At 58.6% G+C, this 16,014-nt stretch overlaps 1 protein-coding gene across 1 annotated transcript; it reads right to left on the bottom strand.

Annotated features, from left to right (window-relative positions):
- Positions 1-1,134: 1,134 nt before the first annotated feature.
- LOC123644850 (cysteine and histidine-rich protein 1) lies at positions 1,135-15,857 on the bottom strand. The gene is made up of 4 exons (XM_045561171.1): positions 15,288-15,857; positions 6,575-6,813; positions 5,846-6,057; positions 1,135-4,221 (listed from the first exon to the last, which is right to left on the bottom strand). The coding sequence occupies exons 1-4, from the start codon at positions 15,639-15,641 to the stop codon at positions 3,830-3,832; spliced, it is 1,197 nt and encodes a 398-aa protein (XP_045417127.1). The 5' UTR covers positions 15,642-15,857; the 3' UTR covers positions 1,135-3,829.
- Positions 15,858-16,014: the final 157 nt, after the last annotated feature.

The raw sequence follows: 16,014 nt of genomic DNA, 5'->3' as shown, positions 1-16,014 counted from the left end.
TGTATTCCTGTAAAATTAAGTGAACGTATGTTAAAACTGCAAAACTATTTTGTGTTGATAGGTAAAAAGGAGTTAGGATCTAGGCTCAGAGCATTGTAACCAAGATTTCTCACCCACATGAGGGTCTGAGGGATGTCTGGAATCTTGTGACTTGGGGCATACAGGCCCCAGACCCCCAAATACCTGTGCTGTCCCCCATTACCTTGAGGACCAAACGCCTGCCATGCCTTGGGGTTCTCACTCCTGGCTACATAGCACACCGAGCACTGACTTCTGGTGCAATGGCTGGTGTCCTGAAGGTCCCAGAGGAGGCCCATAGGGAGTGGGAGAGAGATGAGTTTATATTTTCTATTATTATTAAAACAGACCAGTGGGGTAAAACTCTCAGCTGGCAAGGTCTGTGGAGGGCAGATGAGTCCCTGAGTCCAGGAAAGGCTGCCTGTAGCAGAGTGCTGGCTTCCCTCTATGGCCCTGGGACTGGGCAGGTCTGGGCCTTGCTGCCTCCACGGCTGCAGGGGCAGGGCCAAGCCAAGCCTGTGGAGCCCTTAGGGGCAGTCACGAGCAAAGCAGGAGGGCATGGACGGACAGGACTTGGAGGCCTGTACCACCAATCCCTTGTCACACAAAGCATGGCTCTGAAACCAAGGCAGCTGCATGGAGAGCAGGCTGGTGAGGTGAGGGCATGAGGGATGAGGGATGGTGCTGAAGACAGGGTGGCTCAGAAGAGGGAGGCCCCTGAGCTGCCGGGAAGACCATAACTACCCTCTTTAACCCTAGCATTCACAGGACAGCCCACCTCCTGGAAGCCAAATTCCCCTTCAGAGACAATCTGATTTCTCTATGCCTGTCTCCCCACTGACCGGACAGGGTATGCACATGGTACATGAGGTAGGAGCTGCACAGGGCTAGAGGCTTGGGGTGGGCAGTGGCCACAGGCTAGCGTGGCAGGGGAAACTAGCAGAGCCCAGAAGTCCCACCCAGAGGCTGTCTTTTGGTAAGGAAACACAGACAAAACATGGTTTGGAATATTTTTTTTAACTACAGTTACATACAGAAAATATCCAAAGAGAACACAGACCACAAAAGTGATACGTAAGTCATTTCAGACAGTGGTAAAAACACTTCTCACTCTGCTCTTTAAAAATTATTTTTATTATTTTTGTAAATGTCTCACTTTGGGCAACTGAGGGATGTGGTACTCACAGGGGCTGAGGGTGAGATGGGAAAGAAGGGTAGGGCCCGGCTTGAGCTATATACCCCCAGGCCTCCCCTACATTTGCTGAGGCTGGACTCCCACCCCTCATCCTCAGAGACGGCAAACAAAGGACCAGGTTGGGACACCGAGATGACACAGGATCCTGGAGACCAACCACTGTTGTGGTACCCCCAGTAACATATGGCCCACAGTGACAATGCCACAAGGTCTGTGCACTATGGCTAGTGTGTCAGCAGCTGCAGACACACTAGTCTCCCCAGGTGCCTGGTTCCCCCAGCTTGCAGGGCTCAGCTGCTGTGTGTGATGGTTGCAGGGAAGCTGGGATGTATCAGTAGTCCTCGGGGATGTCCCCAGACACACACCACACCCCTAGGGAGGGCCTTGCTTAGGCCCTGTGTATGCCTTGGGCTGCCTCCTCTTCCCCACCCCACACACAGGGTTGCCTACCCCAGGACTGAGGCAGCAGGGCTGCAGGAGCTCAGCCAGACCTGGGTCTCCTTGTCCTGTGGCCCCCAGCCTGCCATACATACATTCACCTGCACACAGAGATCTGCTGCCCCTGGCCCCTAGAGGAGTACAGTGCCCCCCCAGGGCTGGCATCCCAGCCTGGCTGTGCCCATGGGGAACAAGCCTCCCACCCTGCTCTTCCGCCAGGAATTCCCAGGGCTTGCCCTCAGCTGAATCAATCTCTCACACACACACAAATACAGGTTGATGGAGCAAGCCTACCCCCTCCGGCACCCCCCACACCACCACCCTGGAACCCAGGAACACTACCCGAAAGAGTGTCTGACCTCCCATGGTGCTGAGATGCAGCACCACAGCCCACGCCCTCCCAGCCTTCTGTGCCTGCCAGGCCAGGCAAGGGGGCAACCCCTGAGGGCAGCAGGATTTACCCTGGTTGTATCTGAGTCAGAGGCAGCTGCTCCCAAGGATGTGCTGGGAGCTGCGGTGGGATCTTTCTTTGTAGAAGGCAGAAAACCAAACCTGGGGCCTTCCCATGCCCTCCGTGGCCAGGCCACATTAGCTTTGCAGGAGAAAAGGCTCCGGCTGCGAGACACTCCTGAGAGTCCAATGCCCCAGGCTGGGAATGGGAACCCAAGCAGGATTCTCAGAGCTCCCAGAAATGCTAGGCCTGTGAGGGGGCAGAATGGCTGTTCTGGAGGGGAGAACTGATTGAGAGGGCCACACCGGGCCCCGGGCCCCAGCCATGCTCGGTCATGTGGATGGGCACTCCCTGGCAGCACCTTCTTTCTGCTACTCAGCCCACCACCATCTGCAAGGGCCAGGCCTGAGGCTCTGCACCCGTATGGCAGGGCAGGCAGCACAGGGTGATGGGGGCCAGGCCCAGGCGGGCTGCCGGGGCAGGGTGGAGCTGCTCTGAGGCATGTTGTCAGCGCTGGGGCAGAGGAACCAATTCTTTGGTATTGAAGCAACAAAAAGCTATCACAGAAGAGCCACATCTCCTAAGCAAAGGTAGTGGGGGGTCAAGCTGTACCCTTCCCAGTAGCTCTGAGGGCCCCTGGGGAAGAAAGGACAGGACCCAGCTTCTGCAGGTGGGGCTTCTTCCCACAGAGGCTCAAGCCCTGGCCCTACTCAGCCCTGCAGGGGTGTCAGAGGGCAGCCAGTGAGGTGGGAAGGGCTCACCTCTCCAGGCAGGGAGTCAAACTGCCCAGCTTCCAGACACTGCAGCCAGTCCCCAAAAGCAGTGAAGGGAGCCACCCACTTGGAATCTCACCCAGCCAGACTCATAGCCATGGCCCCCAGAGCTTTTTTCACAGCCTAGGGACACTGGGTCCTCAAGGCTGAATATAGTAAATAGATTCTTTCTCGCTAAAATTGCATAACTTATAGAAGAGCCTGTAAAGAGTTTAATTTTTTTTCCTGGGAAGAGAAAGAATTTCACCCTGCATTCCGAAAACGTCTGCTGAGCTCTGGTGGCCAAGTTCTGCCTCCCCGGGAGTGGCCAGTTGGCCAGGAGAGCCCCGACCCTGCCTGGCTCTCTCTGCCTGTGCTGCAGTCCTGAGACCCCGTGACAGTGTTTGGGAGGCAGTGTCTCTGAGTCTCTCCCGGGGGGATGCATGTAGGTGCAATGACAGGGACAGGGCGGGCTCTGACCCCCGGCCAAACCAAAGCTCCCACGCTGTCCATTCACAGCCACGCCTTCCCCTCCAACAAAACAGAAAGTAGGAAACAAGGCTGCCTCTTTAATTGCAATCAAATATGCTGTCTGAAGTTAGCGAGGCCCCCAGAGCCCGGCCGGGAACCGAGCACAGAACCAGAGCAGGCAGCACTGCCTAGCTGTGCATAAGAGAGCTGGGGGCAGGGGTTGCTGCGCTGCTTGCCCTCCTCACCGCCATCGTCTCTGAACCTCAGGGTGCCCAGTGCTCTGTCTCCTCTGGGGATCAGCCCAGCCTCTGGCTGCCCTCAGGAGGAGGGAAGGCAGGGGTAGAGAAGGTGAGCCGGAGGCGGGGACCCCGTCACACACGCATGCAGACTTTCCCAGTGTGTTTGGTTTGTCCGTTCTCCTCTGCTGAAATGATCAGATAGTCGTGTGAAGTGCTGCTGAGCTAGGGTGGCCCGTCTGCTTCTTGGGCGTCCTAGGGCCCCACCCTACTTCTGTATCTGGAATAGGAAGAGCCGCAGGTTGATATTCTTAGCAGCCAGCAGCTTGTTGCACTCCACGGAGTCGATGATGGGCAGAGGCACGTAGTCCGTCTCGTTGCTCTCGTTGGTGAAGACAAAGTGGTAGATCACGGGACTGATCCTCACGTCGTCGTAGGGGCCCTTGAGCAGCAGGAAAGAGCACTCCAGGGGCGCTGTGACCTTGCTCTTGAGGAGAAGCTGGAAGGAGAGTGTGCGCTTGCACGACAGGTTGGGGTTGCGCTCTGAGTCGTTCACACGAGCCTTCAGGACCCACGTCTGGTTCAGCACCGTGAACCTTGGTGTCTCATAGTACAGGCGCGTGATGAAGTCGTCCGTGCGGTACGGCCGGAACTGGACCTCTGCAGAGACAGACAGGGCCGGAAAGAGCCGGCTGTTAGTGCAGGCCAGGCCGTGTGGCAGCACCTTCCCCGACCGGGCCGAGGACAGGCTCAGCCAGGGAGGAAGGCAACTTACCAGACACAGCGTGCTCTACTTGTCACAAAGGCAAATCAAACGCAATTATGGCAAATGGAGGTGCACACAAGCTTTGGGGGAACAACCACAAAGAGAATTCACACGAATTAGCTAGAGTGAGTCCAGCGGCTGCGAGTGGCCAGGCCACACTCCAGGCATACCCGACCCACATCAGCCTCCCTCCTTTCCCTGAGCCCCAGTGCCCCCACAGGGGTGGGGGAAGCAGACACACAGACAGGATGCAGTTCTGAGAACAAGTACACTTTATTGGTTCCGATACAGAGCTGCCAGAAAAGCCGGTGGACAAGTGTGTGGCACCCAGCCCTGCCCAAGGGGAGTGCCAGGTCCATGGGCATCAGGCTGTGATGCAGGCTCTGCCCAGTGGTCTGCAGGAGCCACCAGTCAGCAGGCGGCCCTGCCTTCACAGTCCTCTTGTGCAGCCCGCAACCTGTAGCTGGCAAGTCCCTCCATGGAGGCATGGGCTCCCAGGCAGCCAGTCCTTCTTGCACAAATGGGGCTCCCCATGGCCTCAGCCATGAGGCCTGGCCCACATGCCCTGATGCCTGTGAGGACAGCTAAGGCTGTTGCCAACAGCAGCCACAGCCTTCTGCAGAGGCCCCTGGGCTCCTGGCTTGTCCCGCCTGCTTAGGCCCATACCTAGCCAGGCCCAGTCCAGGCGGCATGGTGTGACCAACTGCCTATGACCACCCCGGCCACTCTGAGCTGGCTGCCTGGTGTGGGAAGAGCAGAAGAGAGACGGAGCCTTCCTGAGTGGCTCCAGCATCAGCAGGTGTTTCTTGCTGTTGTCTGGCCCATGCTCTGGCCTGGCTCCTGCTTCCCGGTGGAGCCACATTCGAAGGCGGTGGCAGTGGCCTGGAGAGCCATGAGATCCAGTGGGCCTGGGCCCAGTCCAGCCTGTGTGTCCATGGGCGTCCACTCACAGTTCTACAGTTTGTGCTGGGTGCCCTGTCCCTGAATGGCTTCGTGCCAGCCTTGGGAAGCCCCATGGCCACTGCAGTGACTGCCCGCAGTCAGACCTGACTTGATGGAGTGCTCTTCATGCCCTGGGCTCCAAGGAGCAGGCCCCCAGCCCCCAGGCCTCCCTGAGACATGCTCCACTTGCTGGTGAGATCCCAAGGCTGTGGAGTCCCACATGGACTGTCCCAAGGTTCTGGAGCCCCACGTAGACTGTCCCAAGGTTATGGAGCCCCACACAGTGAGGACACCACCTTGCTGGGGTGGTGGGGCCAGGGTGGGGAGGTGGGGGCGAGGCTGCCATGAGAGCCACACAGATGCACCCTGGGGTCCTGCCCAACCCCTCCCTCTACTCTATATCTGGCCTTTCTTCTTCCCCGAAGTGTCCTTGTATCCACTGGGAGCTTCTCCAGAGCCTGGCCATCCGGCGCAGCCTATGACCACTGCCCAGAGCCTGCTGCCCGCCAGGCTCCTGGCCCCCACCCCCCAAAGCCCATAGCTGTTCGGCATGCAGCAGGCGGCAAGGTGCCTCACCTGTGTAGCCGATCTTCTCAAAGCTGAGCAGGCTGAAGATGCTGTTGTAGAGCTGCATCTCCTTGCGGTGGCTCTGGTCCATCTCGTCCAGGATCTCCATCAGCTCATTGCCAGTCTTGGTGGGGTGGGCACACGCAGCCTCATGTACTGTCAACTCATGGAAGGGGCCGTGCCATGGACAGCCAATGCGCTTGTATTTGCACTGGGTCACCCTGGGGAGAGATGAGCACAGCAGTCATGGCCTCTGCCCCAATCCTGCTCAGCCATTAATGTTTTCCTGCAGCACACACTTGCCTCCTGGACCCACTGCTCTGGTGTCTCCTCTGCTTGGAGTAAGTGGCCACTGACCAACATTCTGGACCCTGCACAGCCTTCCCCCTGAAGAGGTGTGATAGCTGGGCCTCACAAGCTGAGCAGCCATGTCTGCCCGTCAGCACAGCCTTGCACCCAGCAGCCAGAGCTCCTAAGCTGGCCACACTGTACTGGGCCCTCCGAGGGGCTATTCCACAGCCATAGACAGCCCTGGAGGACCAGGGTCATGTTCAGATAGCAAACTGGGTGCTGATCCCACTGCCCCTGTCCTGTGTAGTACCACCTACACCTCCCCAGGGCCTGCAGGGTCGTCACTGGGCTGCATGTGTGGTACCCAAGGCCCAGGAAACAACAATCAGATCACCCCACATGGGGGCCTGGCCTACACACAGGCTGAGTCCCTGACCCCAGCACTACCTGTCCTGGCATTCCTCCTTCTGGTGCCTCTCCAGGAGGGAGCGGGGAAACTGGCGCAGGCAGAAGCCACACTCTGAGGGCAGCTCACTCACGGCTTTCTCCACGGCCAGGTTCCGGCAGCAGAGGCTCTTACTGATCTCACAACGACAGTTGGGGCACGTGGCCTGCTCCTCCTTCAGCCGGGCATCTGCTAGTAGGTGGATAAAACAGCCAGCGCACATCAAGTGACCGTTAGTACACTGCGAAGAAGGAAAGGGAGATGAAGCTCACAGACCTGCGGGACTCGTGCACATGCACATACCCGCCCATGTTTGCCAGCTCCAGCCAGGGCCAGGCCAGCTATCCTGGGGAACTCCAGCTGATGAGAACAGGAGCACATGTCTGTTCCTGACACAGCCAGCTTGGGCTCTTGCAGAGATCTAGAATCTCAAGAGTGAGCCCTCATCAGCTCATGGAGATTAGGTTACAGCTCTTCCCCGATGCAGGCTGGACTGGCAGTGATTGGTTTGGCCACACTGGGGCTTGGAGCCTGGCTTCTTCCTGTCCTAGAGTCCAGGGACTATCCAGAGTCCCCCACAGGCCCAGACTTTGAAACTCTACAGGAACACCTGGCTCTTGGCCTGGCACAGCAGAAGCACTCAGCCGGTCGCCATCCTATGGGGGAGCAGATGCTGCTTCCCCACACTGAGGCAGGCATGGCCCACTTGGCTATTCATACTGAGGGTTGGGGACCTGGCTCAGACTGACCCCCAGCCTGGCCCTTCCACTCTGGCCCTCCCTGGTGAGCACAACTGAGAGAAGGCAGCTGCCATCTGCCCAGGGAGGTTGGCTACCTATAGGAGCCATCCTGAGAGTTGGTGGTGTGAAGCCGTGGCACACAGGAGGCCAAGCTGGCTCAAGACAAGGGCAGGTGGGCACACAGGGCATGCCCGGGGTAGCTGGGAACAGGGGCTACAGGCAGGACATGGTGCTGAGTTGGGCTGGTATAAGCTGGGTCGGCAGGAGCCATGCCTCTTCCCATGGGCGTCCTTGCTCATGTGGACAGCTGGATGCCAGCATGCTGAGCACTGCTCCCATTTTGGGTCTCTCACTCATTTGACATATGGGGGGCTATGGGTTCAGCCCTTGAGGGGCTCACAGAGTGGGAGGAGGTGAGGCCCAGACCAGAACCAAGAGGTACAAGAGCAAAGACTTGAAGCTAGGTGGAGACAGCGACCCTGGGCTGTGGGGCAGGCCCAGGAACACTGGGGTGGAATGTGAGGGCCTTGGGCTTAGCTTCATTCTGACGGTTGAGGGCACACCAAAGGCCAGTGGGGAGCGACAGGGACATACTTTCCATTAAGATAGACTCTCTCCCAGCTGCCTGAGGACAAGTGGGCAGGAAGCAGAGTGGCCCCCGTCCAGACTGTGCTTCCACAGCCTCTCCACTGGTGGGCCTGGGCTACAGGCTTCCTTTGGGGTCCAGGACTCTTTGAGAATGGGATGCAATGCAGCAAAGACCCACCTGTGCTGCAGCCTCTCTGCACAGTGAGGGAGGGGAATGCTCACAGGCCACACCTGCACGTGTGGGGTCCTTAATAGGCCCTAGCTGCCATCCTATTGCTTCAGGGGTCCGAGCACTCTGAGCTGAGGAGCTGTAGAAGGCTGGCCAGTTCTCTCAGCACCTGTGAGGTCTAGTGAGTGTTGAGAACCAACAGCGGGGATAAAGGCCTCATTCACAGAATCCACATCCACACAAACACCACAGACTATCTGCGTTCAAATGTCAAGTTCTATGTTCGATTAAAAATTAGAATGTGCATGATGAGGAAGGGGAACGTGCTGGTGGGGCTCAGCTTGGAGAATCAGGGCCCAGTGGGGACTATCCCGCCCCAACTGTGGACACATGGCCTGGGGTAGGGAATGAGGCTGGTCACTGGTAGGCTCAGGACAAGCTAAGGCTGCCCACAGCAGGAACAGGGTGGAGAAATTGGTCCATCCCATCCAAACCCAGGGGTCAGCGGTGAGTGAACTGGGTAGGGGCAAGCACAGATGCTGCTGCAGCAGCTGCCCTGGGGGAGGCAAGGACCGAGGGCCCAGGTTGTGTCTTCTCACACCCCTACTCCCCGGCCACACCTGAGGCTGCCTGGGGGCTTCAGATGCCCAGCTCTGCCATGCCAGGCAGGCCCTGGGCTGAGGACTGTTGCTGTTTCTGGCAGACAGGAGAGAAGCAGCACAGCACCAACTAGCCATTTGTTCAAGGGAGAAAACCTCACAGTGCCAGCTCAGAAGTGAGACCACACAGCACACTGTAACATTCCCGCATGAGGAAGCCCAATAGGACGCCAGCACCAAGACCACCCCAGGGCTTTGTATCCCCATGCCTCTGCCTGTGGCCAGCTCTAGGCACCTACTGGTGAGGCTGCCTGGGCCTTGGATGAGGCTCTGGGACCAGCTCTGCAGCTGCCTCCTAGGTCTGCTGGCCTAAGTGGAGCAGCCACAACATTCATTCTGCAGGGGCCCTGCTGATCCAAGCCCCCTTGGCCTCTCCTCCTGGCTCTAGATTGCTCGGCCAGCAGGATGGAGTCCTGGGCCCTCCTAAGGAGGTGCTGGGGCCACCAAGAACATCAACCCTTACCTCCTAGCACCACCCACTGCTCACCCTGAATGCTGCCCCAACTCCTGTGTCAGCCCCTAGCCACAGGCCTCATTCCTCCAGGGCTTCCAGACCCAACACAGGCCCAACCAAGTCCACAATGGGGGAGGTGGTGGGGACCTTGCTCTCTTTCCCCCTCTGGGCCCCCTGGGGGGCCTGCAAGCTCTGGGGAGAAGTGGGGCCACTGCCTCTTCAGCCCTGATGGCTCATCTCTGAGGCAGAATACAGCAAGCCCCAAGATGTCCTGGAGAATACTGGCCCAGCCAAGGGACAAGCCCACATCCACCAGCTGTTCAGGGGATGCTCTCCAGGTGGACTCTAGGGGGCTGGCCCAGGCCAAACCAACACCCAGCCTAGGTGGTGTGTCCACAGCAGGATGGTCACCATGCTTCGGACTCTTCCCTGCCATCCAAGTCCCCTCAGCCTCCTGAGTAAGACCTTGACTCCACACATGGGTCAGCCTTGGCAGTGGTGACTTGTGCCCATTGCCCAACCAGAAGCTGGGCCCAGGAGGACTCCATACAGTACTGGCTGCATGCCTCCAGTGGACAGGCCAGGCCAGGCCAAATTGCCCCATTCAATGTGCCAGGGCCAGGCCCCAAAGCCCAGACATCTCCTGTGGCACGCAGGCCAGGCTACCACCCCACCACTAGCCAGGAAGACCCTGGTGGTGGGTCACAACCCAGGATGACATCATAGGGCCTCTCAGGCCCTCCTAGGACAGATGCTGGCTTGGAGACATAGTGCTGGGCTCAGACCCCAGCCCACAGGTCACCAGCAGTACGACCTTGGGCTTACATCATCCCTCTCTGGGTCTCAGTTTCCTCAAGTACACAAGATGATGAGTATGGTGACACTGACAAGGCAGGATGGGACAGGGCGCCTGGCAGTATTGCTCTGTATCCAGCACACACCAGGCGCAGAGCAAACACCACCACCGTAGTCACCCATGGCAGAGCCTCTGGGGGACCCATTCCCAGGAGAAGCCAAGGCTCTAGACTCCTCTATGTGCAAGTAGTCCAGAAACAGCCATCTGCACCTGCCCTCACAAAACAGCACCAAACCCTTCCCTCAGTGTGGCCACAGGCAGCTCAAATGCACCCAGCCTTTGCAGACCTGGGGCCTCCACCTGACCTGGCTTCTCCTTCTGGGTTAACGGGGAGCTGGACAGACTACTCAGGCTTGAGAAGCAGCCCTGTCCCCCGGCCTTGGGCCATAAGCAGGTCTTAGGAAATGCCTCCCTCCCCCACTGCTGGTGTTCTCAAGCTCCATATAGTCAGCTATCCTTTTAGGACTTCTTTCAAGCCTGGACACATGGTCCCCTCAAACCCTGAGGACCGGCTGGGTGCGGTGGCTCATGCCTGTAATCCCAGCACTCTGGGAGGCCAAGGCAGAAGGATCACTTGAGGTCAGGAGTTCGAGACCAGCCTGAGCAACAGTAAGATCCCCCGTCTCTACCACAAATAAAAAAAGAACTTAGCCCAGTGTGGTGGTGCACCTGTGGTCCCAACTACTCAGGAGGCTGAGGCAGGAGGATCCCCCGAGCTCAGGAGTTAGAGGCTACAGAGGGTGACACCACTGCACTCCAGCCTGGGCAACAGTGAAAGACCCTGTCTCAAAAAAAAAAAAAAAAACCAAAAAACAAAACAAAGACAAAACCAAACCATACCAAACCAAAAACACCAAACAACAACAACAACAAAACAAACAAACAAAAAAATCCCCAAAGAAACAAAAACAAACCCTGGGGACCTACTCTTTCCCACTACAGCCCCTGCCCAGGGGGTCAAGGACCTCCCTTGGCAGTGGCCATCAGAGCTAATGCAGCTGAGAGGCTTCCCGGTGGCACAAATCCCAAAGCACTGCCCAGCCAGCTGGAGATCCCCCCTCCTCCCCATGGGGCCCAGCAGCACCTCAGGGCACACCCAATACTCAGCATACTCGGCCCTCAGTCTTCTTAATCAAATATGGGCCAGAGAGGGGCCAGGCATTATCCAAGGCCACAGAGCTGTTAAGGGTGACATGACAGCAGGACCTAAACCTTCGATCCAGGCAGGATCTGAAGTCCTGAGCCAGCTGCCTCCCTCTTCCTGTTAGGACTTGGGCAGGGCCCAGTCAACCCTCTAGAGTTGAGCTCCCATTCACGACGTAAATGCTGATCTAAAAGTAACTCAAAATGACAAACCACCATCAGAGAAAAACACTTCTCACCTAGCCAGAGATTCCAGAAACTCCCTCCTTGCTCTGTCCTGTGAGTTGTGAATCTGAGCAGACACGTTTTCAAAGCTCTTTTCTGCTATTTTTCTCACCTCAAAGAACCAATCAGCTACAGCCCTGTGCTGCTGCCCAGGGAGCTGGGGAAGAGGTGGGTGGCCCCCCTGGATGGCAGGCATACTCTCAGAGAGCACTCGGGCAGAGATGGAGCCATCCCTGCTTCCTGGGCCTTCTATCAATGAGACCATCAGGTAACCAGTTGGGAGCCGAGACTGGTATATAGACAAGAGAACTTAGGGAGGGAGAGCAGGACACTGACTCTCCTGTAGGAGCAACGGTGGGAGTGTCCTTGTCAGATGGGGAGGAGCACACAAGGGAGGGCTGGGCATCCTCATAGCAGGGAGAAAGGATAGCTTCGAACTAGGGCATTGCCTCAGTCGGGCCCAAGAGAAAGAGCAGAGGTGGGCAGGAATGGGGAGAAGATAGCTCAGGCACAAGGGTGCCAGATTGACAGCAGGGACCCGGCTGCAAGGCCAAAGTGAGAGGGAGCAGCTGGGGCCACCCCAGATGTAGGCTGGACACATTTGTGACACAGGCCCCCGACTGACCCTTCTGCCCGAGCACTTGTTCTAAGTTCAAGAATGCCCTGGGAGGGGCGGGAACAACATGCGGTCCCTTCTTCCAGATGCCAGCACCAATGCTCAGGGCCAGGCTGACATCATGAGTTCAGGGCTGGTCTACCTCATGGTAGACCACGGAAGACCACATGGAGCCTCGTGTGCAGGGCTGTGCCAAGAGAACCAGGGGATCTGGCACCATTGAGGCCATATCTTCCACAGAGAAGGTGCTCCCATGGGCAGAGATGCCAACAGGTGATATGTCTTCAGGCCACAGGGCTGTCCCCATAGCAGGGCACCAACATGAGTGGCCAGTCTACCTACTCAGCCTGGACTGTCCAGAAACTCCTCCAGAGGTGTCCCTGTTGTCCCCTCAGTCACCCTGCTACCCCTCTGGGTGCCCACACACCTTGTCAGGCCAGTCACCCAGGACACACCTACCACCCACACAGAGAACATCAAAGCCAGCATTTGCTGTACAAGCTGCAGCCTGAACCTGAATGTGACACAGGCTACAGCACAGCAGCGAGCCATTTGCACAAGGGCCTTGGTCTCACACCCAAGCAAGTTTCCCAGCCTTCGAAGTATGGCACGTGGGCACAGGCTCATGGGGAAGCCTGTTCTGCAGGCCCAAGGGCTCAGACTCAGGAGCAGGTAGATGAGCCCACGTGTGGCCCACATCTGCTCTCGTTGCCATTCAAGGCTTCCCTGGCAGCACAGCAGCATCTAGTGGCTGGACGAGAAGCTCTCGAGTTACCAAGTGCCCAGCCAACTCCAGAGGCCCATGGAGCTGTCCCCCACAGCCCCAGTGCCAGAGACAGCACACAAGGCTCAGCACGGCCACCCTCTCTTCTCCTCACCCCAAAACTGGGCACCACCTGAGCCAGCTCCCAAGATGCACAGCATCGCTGGTGCCCATCCTGAGCCATGTGTTCTGCTGGGATCAGGCAAAATGTTCCATCAGGAACAGAGCATGAACATGCCACATGCCTGACATTGGAGAAAGTAGAGACAGGCAATCAACACAGCTCACCAAAGAAGGCTAGTGGAAGTTGGAAGGGCCAAGCTGAGGCCAAGGTGGTGGCCAGTAGCAGGCCCCAACCAGGGAGACACAGAAGGCAGTGTGCATGGCACCCACGCCATCTGTGCCCAGACCCCCCGGGGAGCAGACCTGGCGAGAGCCCAGGTCTCCAGGCCTGTTTCAGCCCACAGTGCCTCAGTGGGGACACAATAGTGGGCTTCCAGGGTCACTGCACACAGCAGGGAACCACTACAGGAGGCGTCCTCAACAGCATTCAGAGGTACCAAGAGAGCTTTCCTTCTTCCCCCACGTCACACAGCAGGTTTGTGAGCAGCCAGAGTAAGTTCCAAAATTGACCCAAGGGCTCTCCCACAAATCACACATTCCAGAATCTAATACCTTCTCCAGGCCTCCAGAAACACCTCTGCTGCTGAAGCCCAGCTGTCACTTGGGAAGAACCCACAGCTCAGTCAGCACTCATGGCTCTCCTCGCTCATGTGGTCTGTTCCCAGGGCAGCCACTGAGCAGATCCTGGGCCAGGTAGGGCCACCGGTCAGGGCAGCCCCGCGCCTTCACTCTCCACTACAGCTGCTCAGCTCCCTGGTTCCAGCTATTTAGCACAGTGCAGGCCAGTTTGAGCCAACCAGGCTCAGAGGCCTGGTTACCAGCAGCTCTGGCCAGAAGCAGGACCACAGCTGTCTCTGCTGGGCCAGCCCAGCTCAGAGATGGAGTGGACCAGGGACCAGTACCATGTGGCCCATCACCATGCCAGGCCCAGCTCCAGCCTATCCACAGGAGGTGAGACAAAGAGATCCCTGAATTCCCCTGGGACCTCCCACTATTGACTTGGCTCGCTGGACTTTCACTCGAGATCCAAGAAAGAAAGGGAGAGCTCTTTCACTTGGGAGGATCAAAAGGTTGTGGGCAAAAGGGGCTGAGAGTGGGCAAGTCTTGAAAGCCAAGGGGCAAGTGCTGGCTCTAGGAGCCAGCTGTGAAAAACTCTCACCCAGCTGGCACCAGCACCGGATAACACAGGGTGGAAGCCAGTGCCTTCTCCCCACCCAGGCACACAGGGGTCCTCCCAAGCAACCTCAAGTCAGAGCAGAAAGGACTTGGGGATCCAGAGATTGGAGAAATTGCAACCCAGACTAGCCCTAGACTGCCTACTACAAAAATGGCCCCCTCACCCAGATGCCCAGTTTAAATATATAAACAGGTAAACAGGGCCCCATTGGCCACTTCCAGCTTTTATATCAAGTGCAAAGAAAATAGACAAGCAACCTACTTCACTTCTCAAAAAGACTGGGAAGCGGAGGTGGAAAGAGACAAAGGGGAAGACAGGACACTGAGCACTGACCAGAAGTCTGCCCCTGTTGCTACTTGGCAAGGGGCATATTAGACGCACCTGATCCAAATACCCTCTCCAACAGCACTGAGCTGGTTAGGGCTGGGTCTCCAGGTGGGGGAAGAGGATGCATAGATCTCCTAGAAGCACTGGTAGCCTAGGAAGCCAGGCCTGGCATAGGCGAGCAGCCTGGGGCATGGCACATTCAGAGGACACTGGGTTAGGCTGGGGCTGGAGAAGATAACCAGATTGTGGGGCTTGTTGCAGGTGGCTCATCCAGACCAGAGATGGGGAGGTTGAGGGGGACACAACAGGCAATCCCCTTTCTTCTTCCTGTGCTTCAGAATGAAATTGACAAAGTGAAAAGATTCTTCCGTTGATGAACATAGAAAAGGAGATGTACACAGGAGCTCAGAGAGTGGAAGGACAAGTTGGGGGTGTGGCTGCCAGAAGAACAGGGAAGGAGCTCTTGAGCTCAGAGGACTGAGCCCAGGGAGCTTGGGAATGAGGGGAGCAGCCACTGTGGTGAGGGAAGGGTCAGCTTGAGAGGCTGGGGGGGGGAGGTTGAAGAGGGGACGCGGAGGAATCTGGAAGAGAGAAAAGGAAGGTAAGCAGAACCGCAAATAAGGTTGCTCAGGACAAGGAAAAGGGGGGTTTTCAAAACAGGAAATAAACTCCTGAGTGGAAGACGAGAAGCTTCGGAGCAGGCGCTGGAGTATCGCCGGGCGAGAAAGGCGTATGTGAGAACCGGAGAGGGTTCTCGGGCGCCGGGCATCCCCGGCCTCCGGGCTTGGCCTCCTGGGAGCTCCGGAGGCTGGGGGCCCCGCAGGAGGGGCTGGAGCCCCGGGCTGGGCCGGGTCGGGGTCGGCCGGCGGCCCTACCTGGTACACGGAGGCCTTGGGCAGGTCCAGGCACACGGTGCAGCACAGCACCGAGTAGAGCCGCTCCTCCAGCTTCCCGCTGCCGGCCGCCGCCGCCGCCGCCTCGGCCGCCTCGGCCGCCCGCAGCCGCTTCTTGGGCGGTGCGTCAGGGTCGCCCGCCGCCTCCTGCAGCTGCAGCTGCCGGGCGCCGGCCAGGCCTGCTTCGTCCGGGAGCCCAGGCCCCGCCGCCTCGCCCAAAGCCGCCGCCGGCCCCGCTGCCGCCCCGGACCCAGCTCCGACCCCGACCCCGGCCGGCAATGCACCGGCTGGCCCCGCGGCCGGGCCGCCCCCGCCGGCCTCCTCCGCGCCGGACATCGCGGCCGGCCGGCCCGGCGGCGGGTGCCGGCACGCTCCCGCGGCTAGAAGTCAAGCACGCCGCGCGCTCCTGCTGTCCTCTCGCCGCCGCCGCCGCGACCCCGTAGCCCCGCTCCCTGCGCCGCGGCCTCAGAGGGTCCGACCCGCGCGTCGCCCCGCAGCAGCCGCTGCCGCCGATCCCGGCGAGGCCGCCATCTTTGTTTTCGCTGTGCGCTGCCCCCCACCGCGGCCGCCGCCACCGCCCCCTCCTCCTCCCGGTCACGTGAGCTTCCCACGGGGCCAATGGGAGCGCCGCTTGGAGCACGACGGCGCGCCGACCAGAGCCAATGGGCGCGCGAGGACCCGCTCCCTGCAGAAGGTAGGCAGAAAGGGG

The sequence above is a fragment of the Lemur catta genome, chromosome 9 (genome assembly GCF_020740605.2).
Source record: "Lemur catta isolate mLemCat1 chromosome 9, mLemCat1.pri, whole genome shotgun sequence".
Classification (NCBI taxonomy): domain Eukaryota; kingdom Metazoa; phylum Chordata; class Mammalia; order Primates; family Lemuridae; genus Lemur; species Lemur catta.
Note: the sequence above shows the minus strand (reverse complement) of the source record. Positions and strands in the feature narration are given on the sequence as shown.

What these genes read in the sequence shown, in the direction of transcription:
- LOC123644850 (XM_045561171.1), bottom strand. Translation starts at nt 15,641, where the DNA reads ATGTCCGGCGCGGAGGAGGCCGGCGGGGGCGGCCCGGCCGCGGGGCCA. An exon ending in AAGGAGGAATGCCAGGACAG is followed by an intron (nt 6,058 to 6,574) that starts GTAGTGCTGGGG and finishes ATCTCTCCCCAG; the next exon opens with GGTGACCCAGTGCAAATACA. An exon ending in TGAGAAGATCGGCTACACAG is followed by an intron (nt 4,222 to 5,845) that starts GTGAGGCACCTT and finishes CTGTCTCTGCAG; the next exon opens with AGGTCCAGTTCCGGCCGTAC.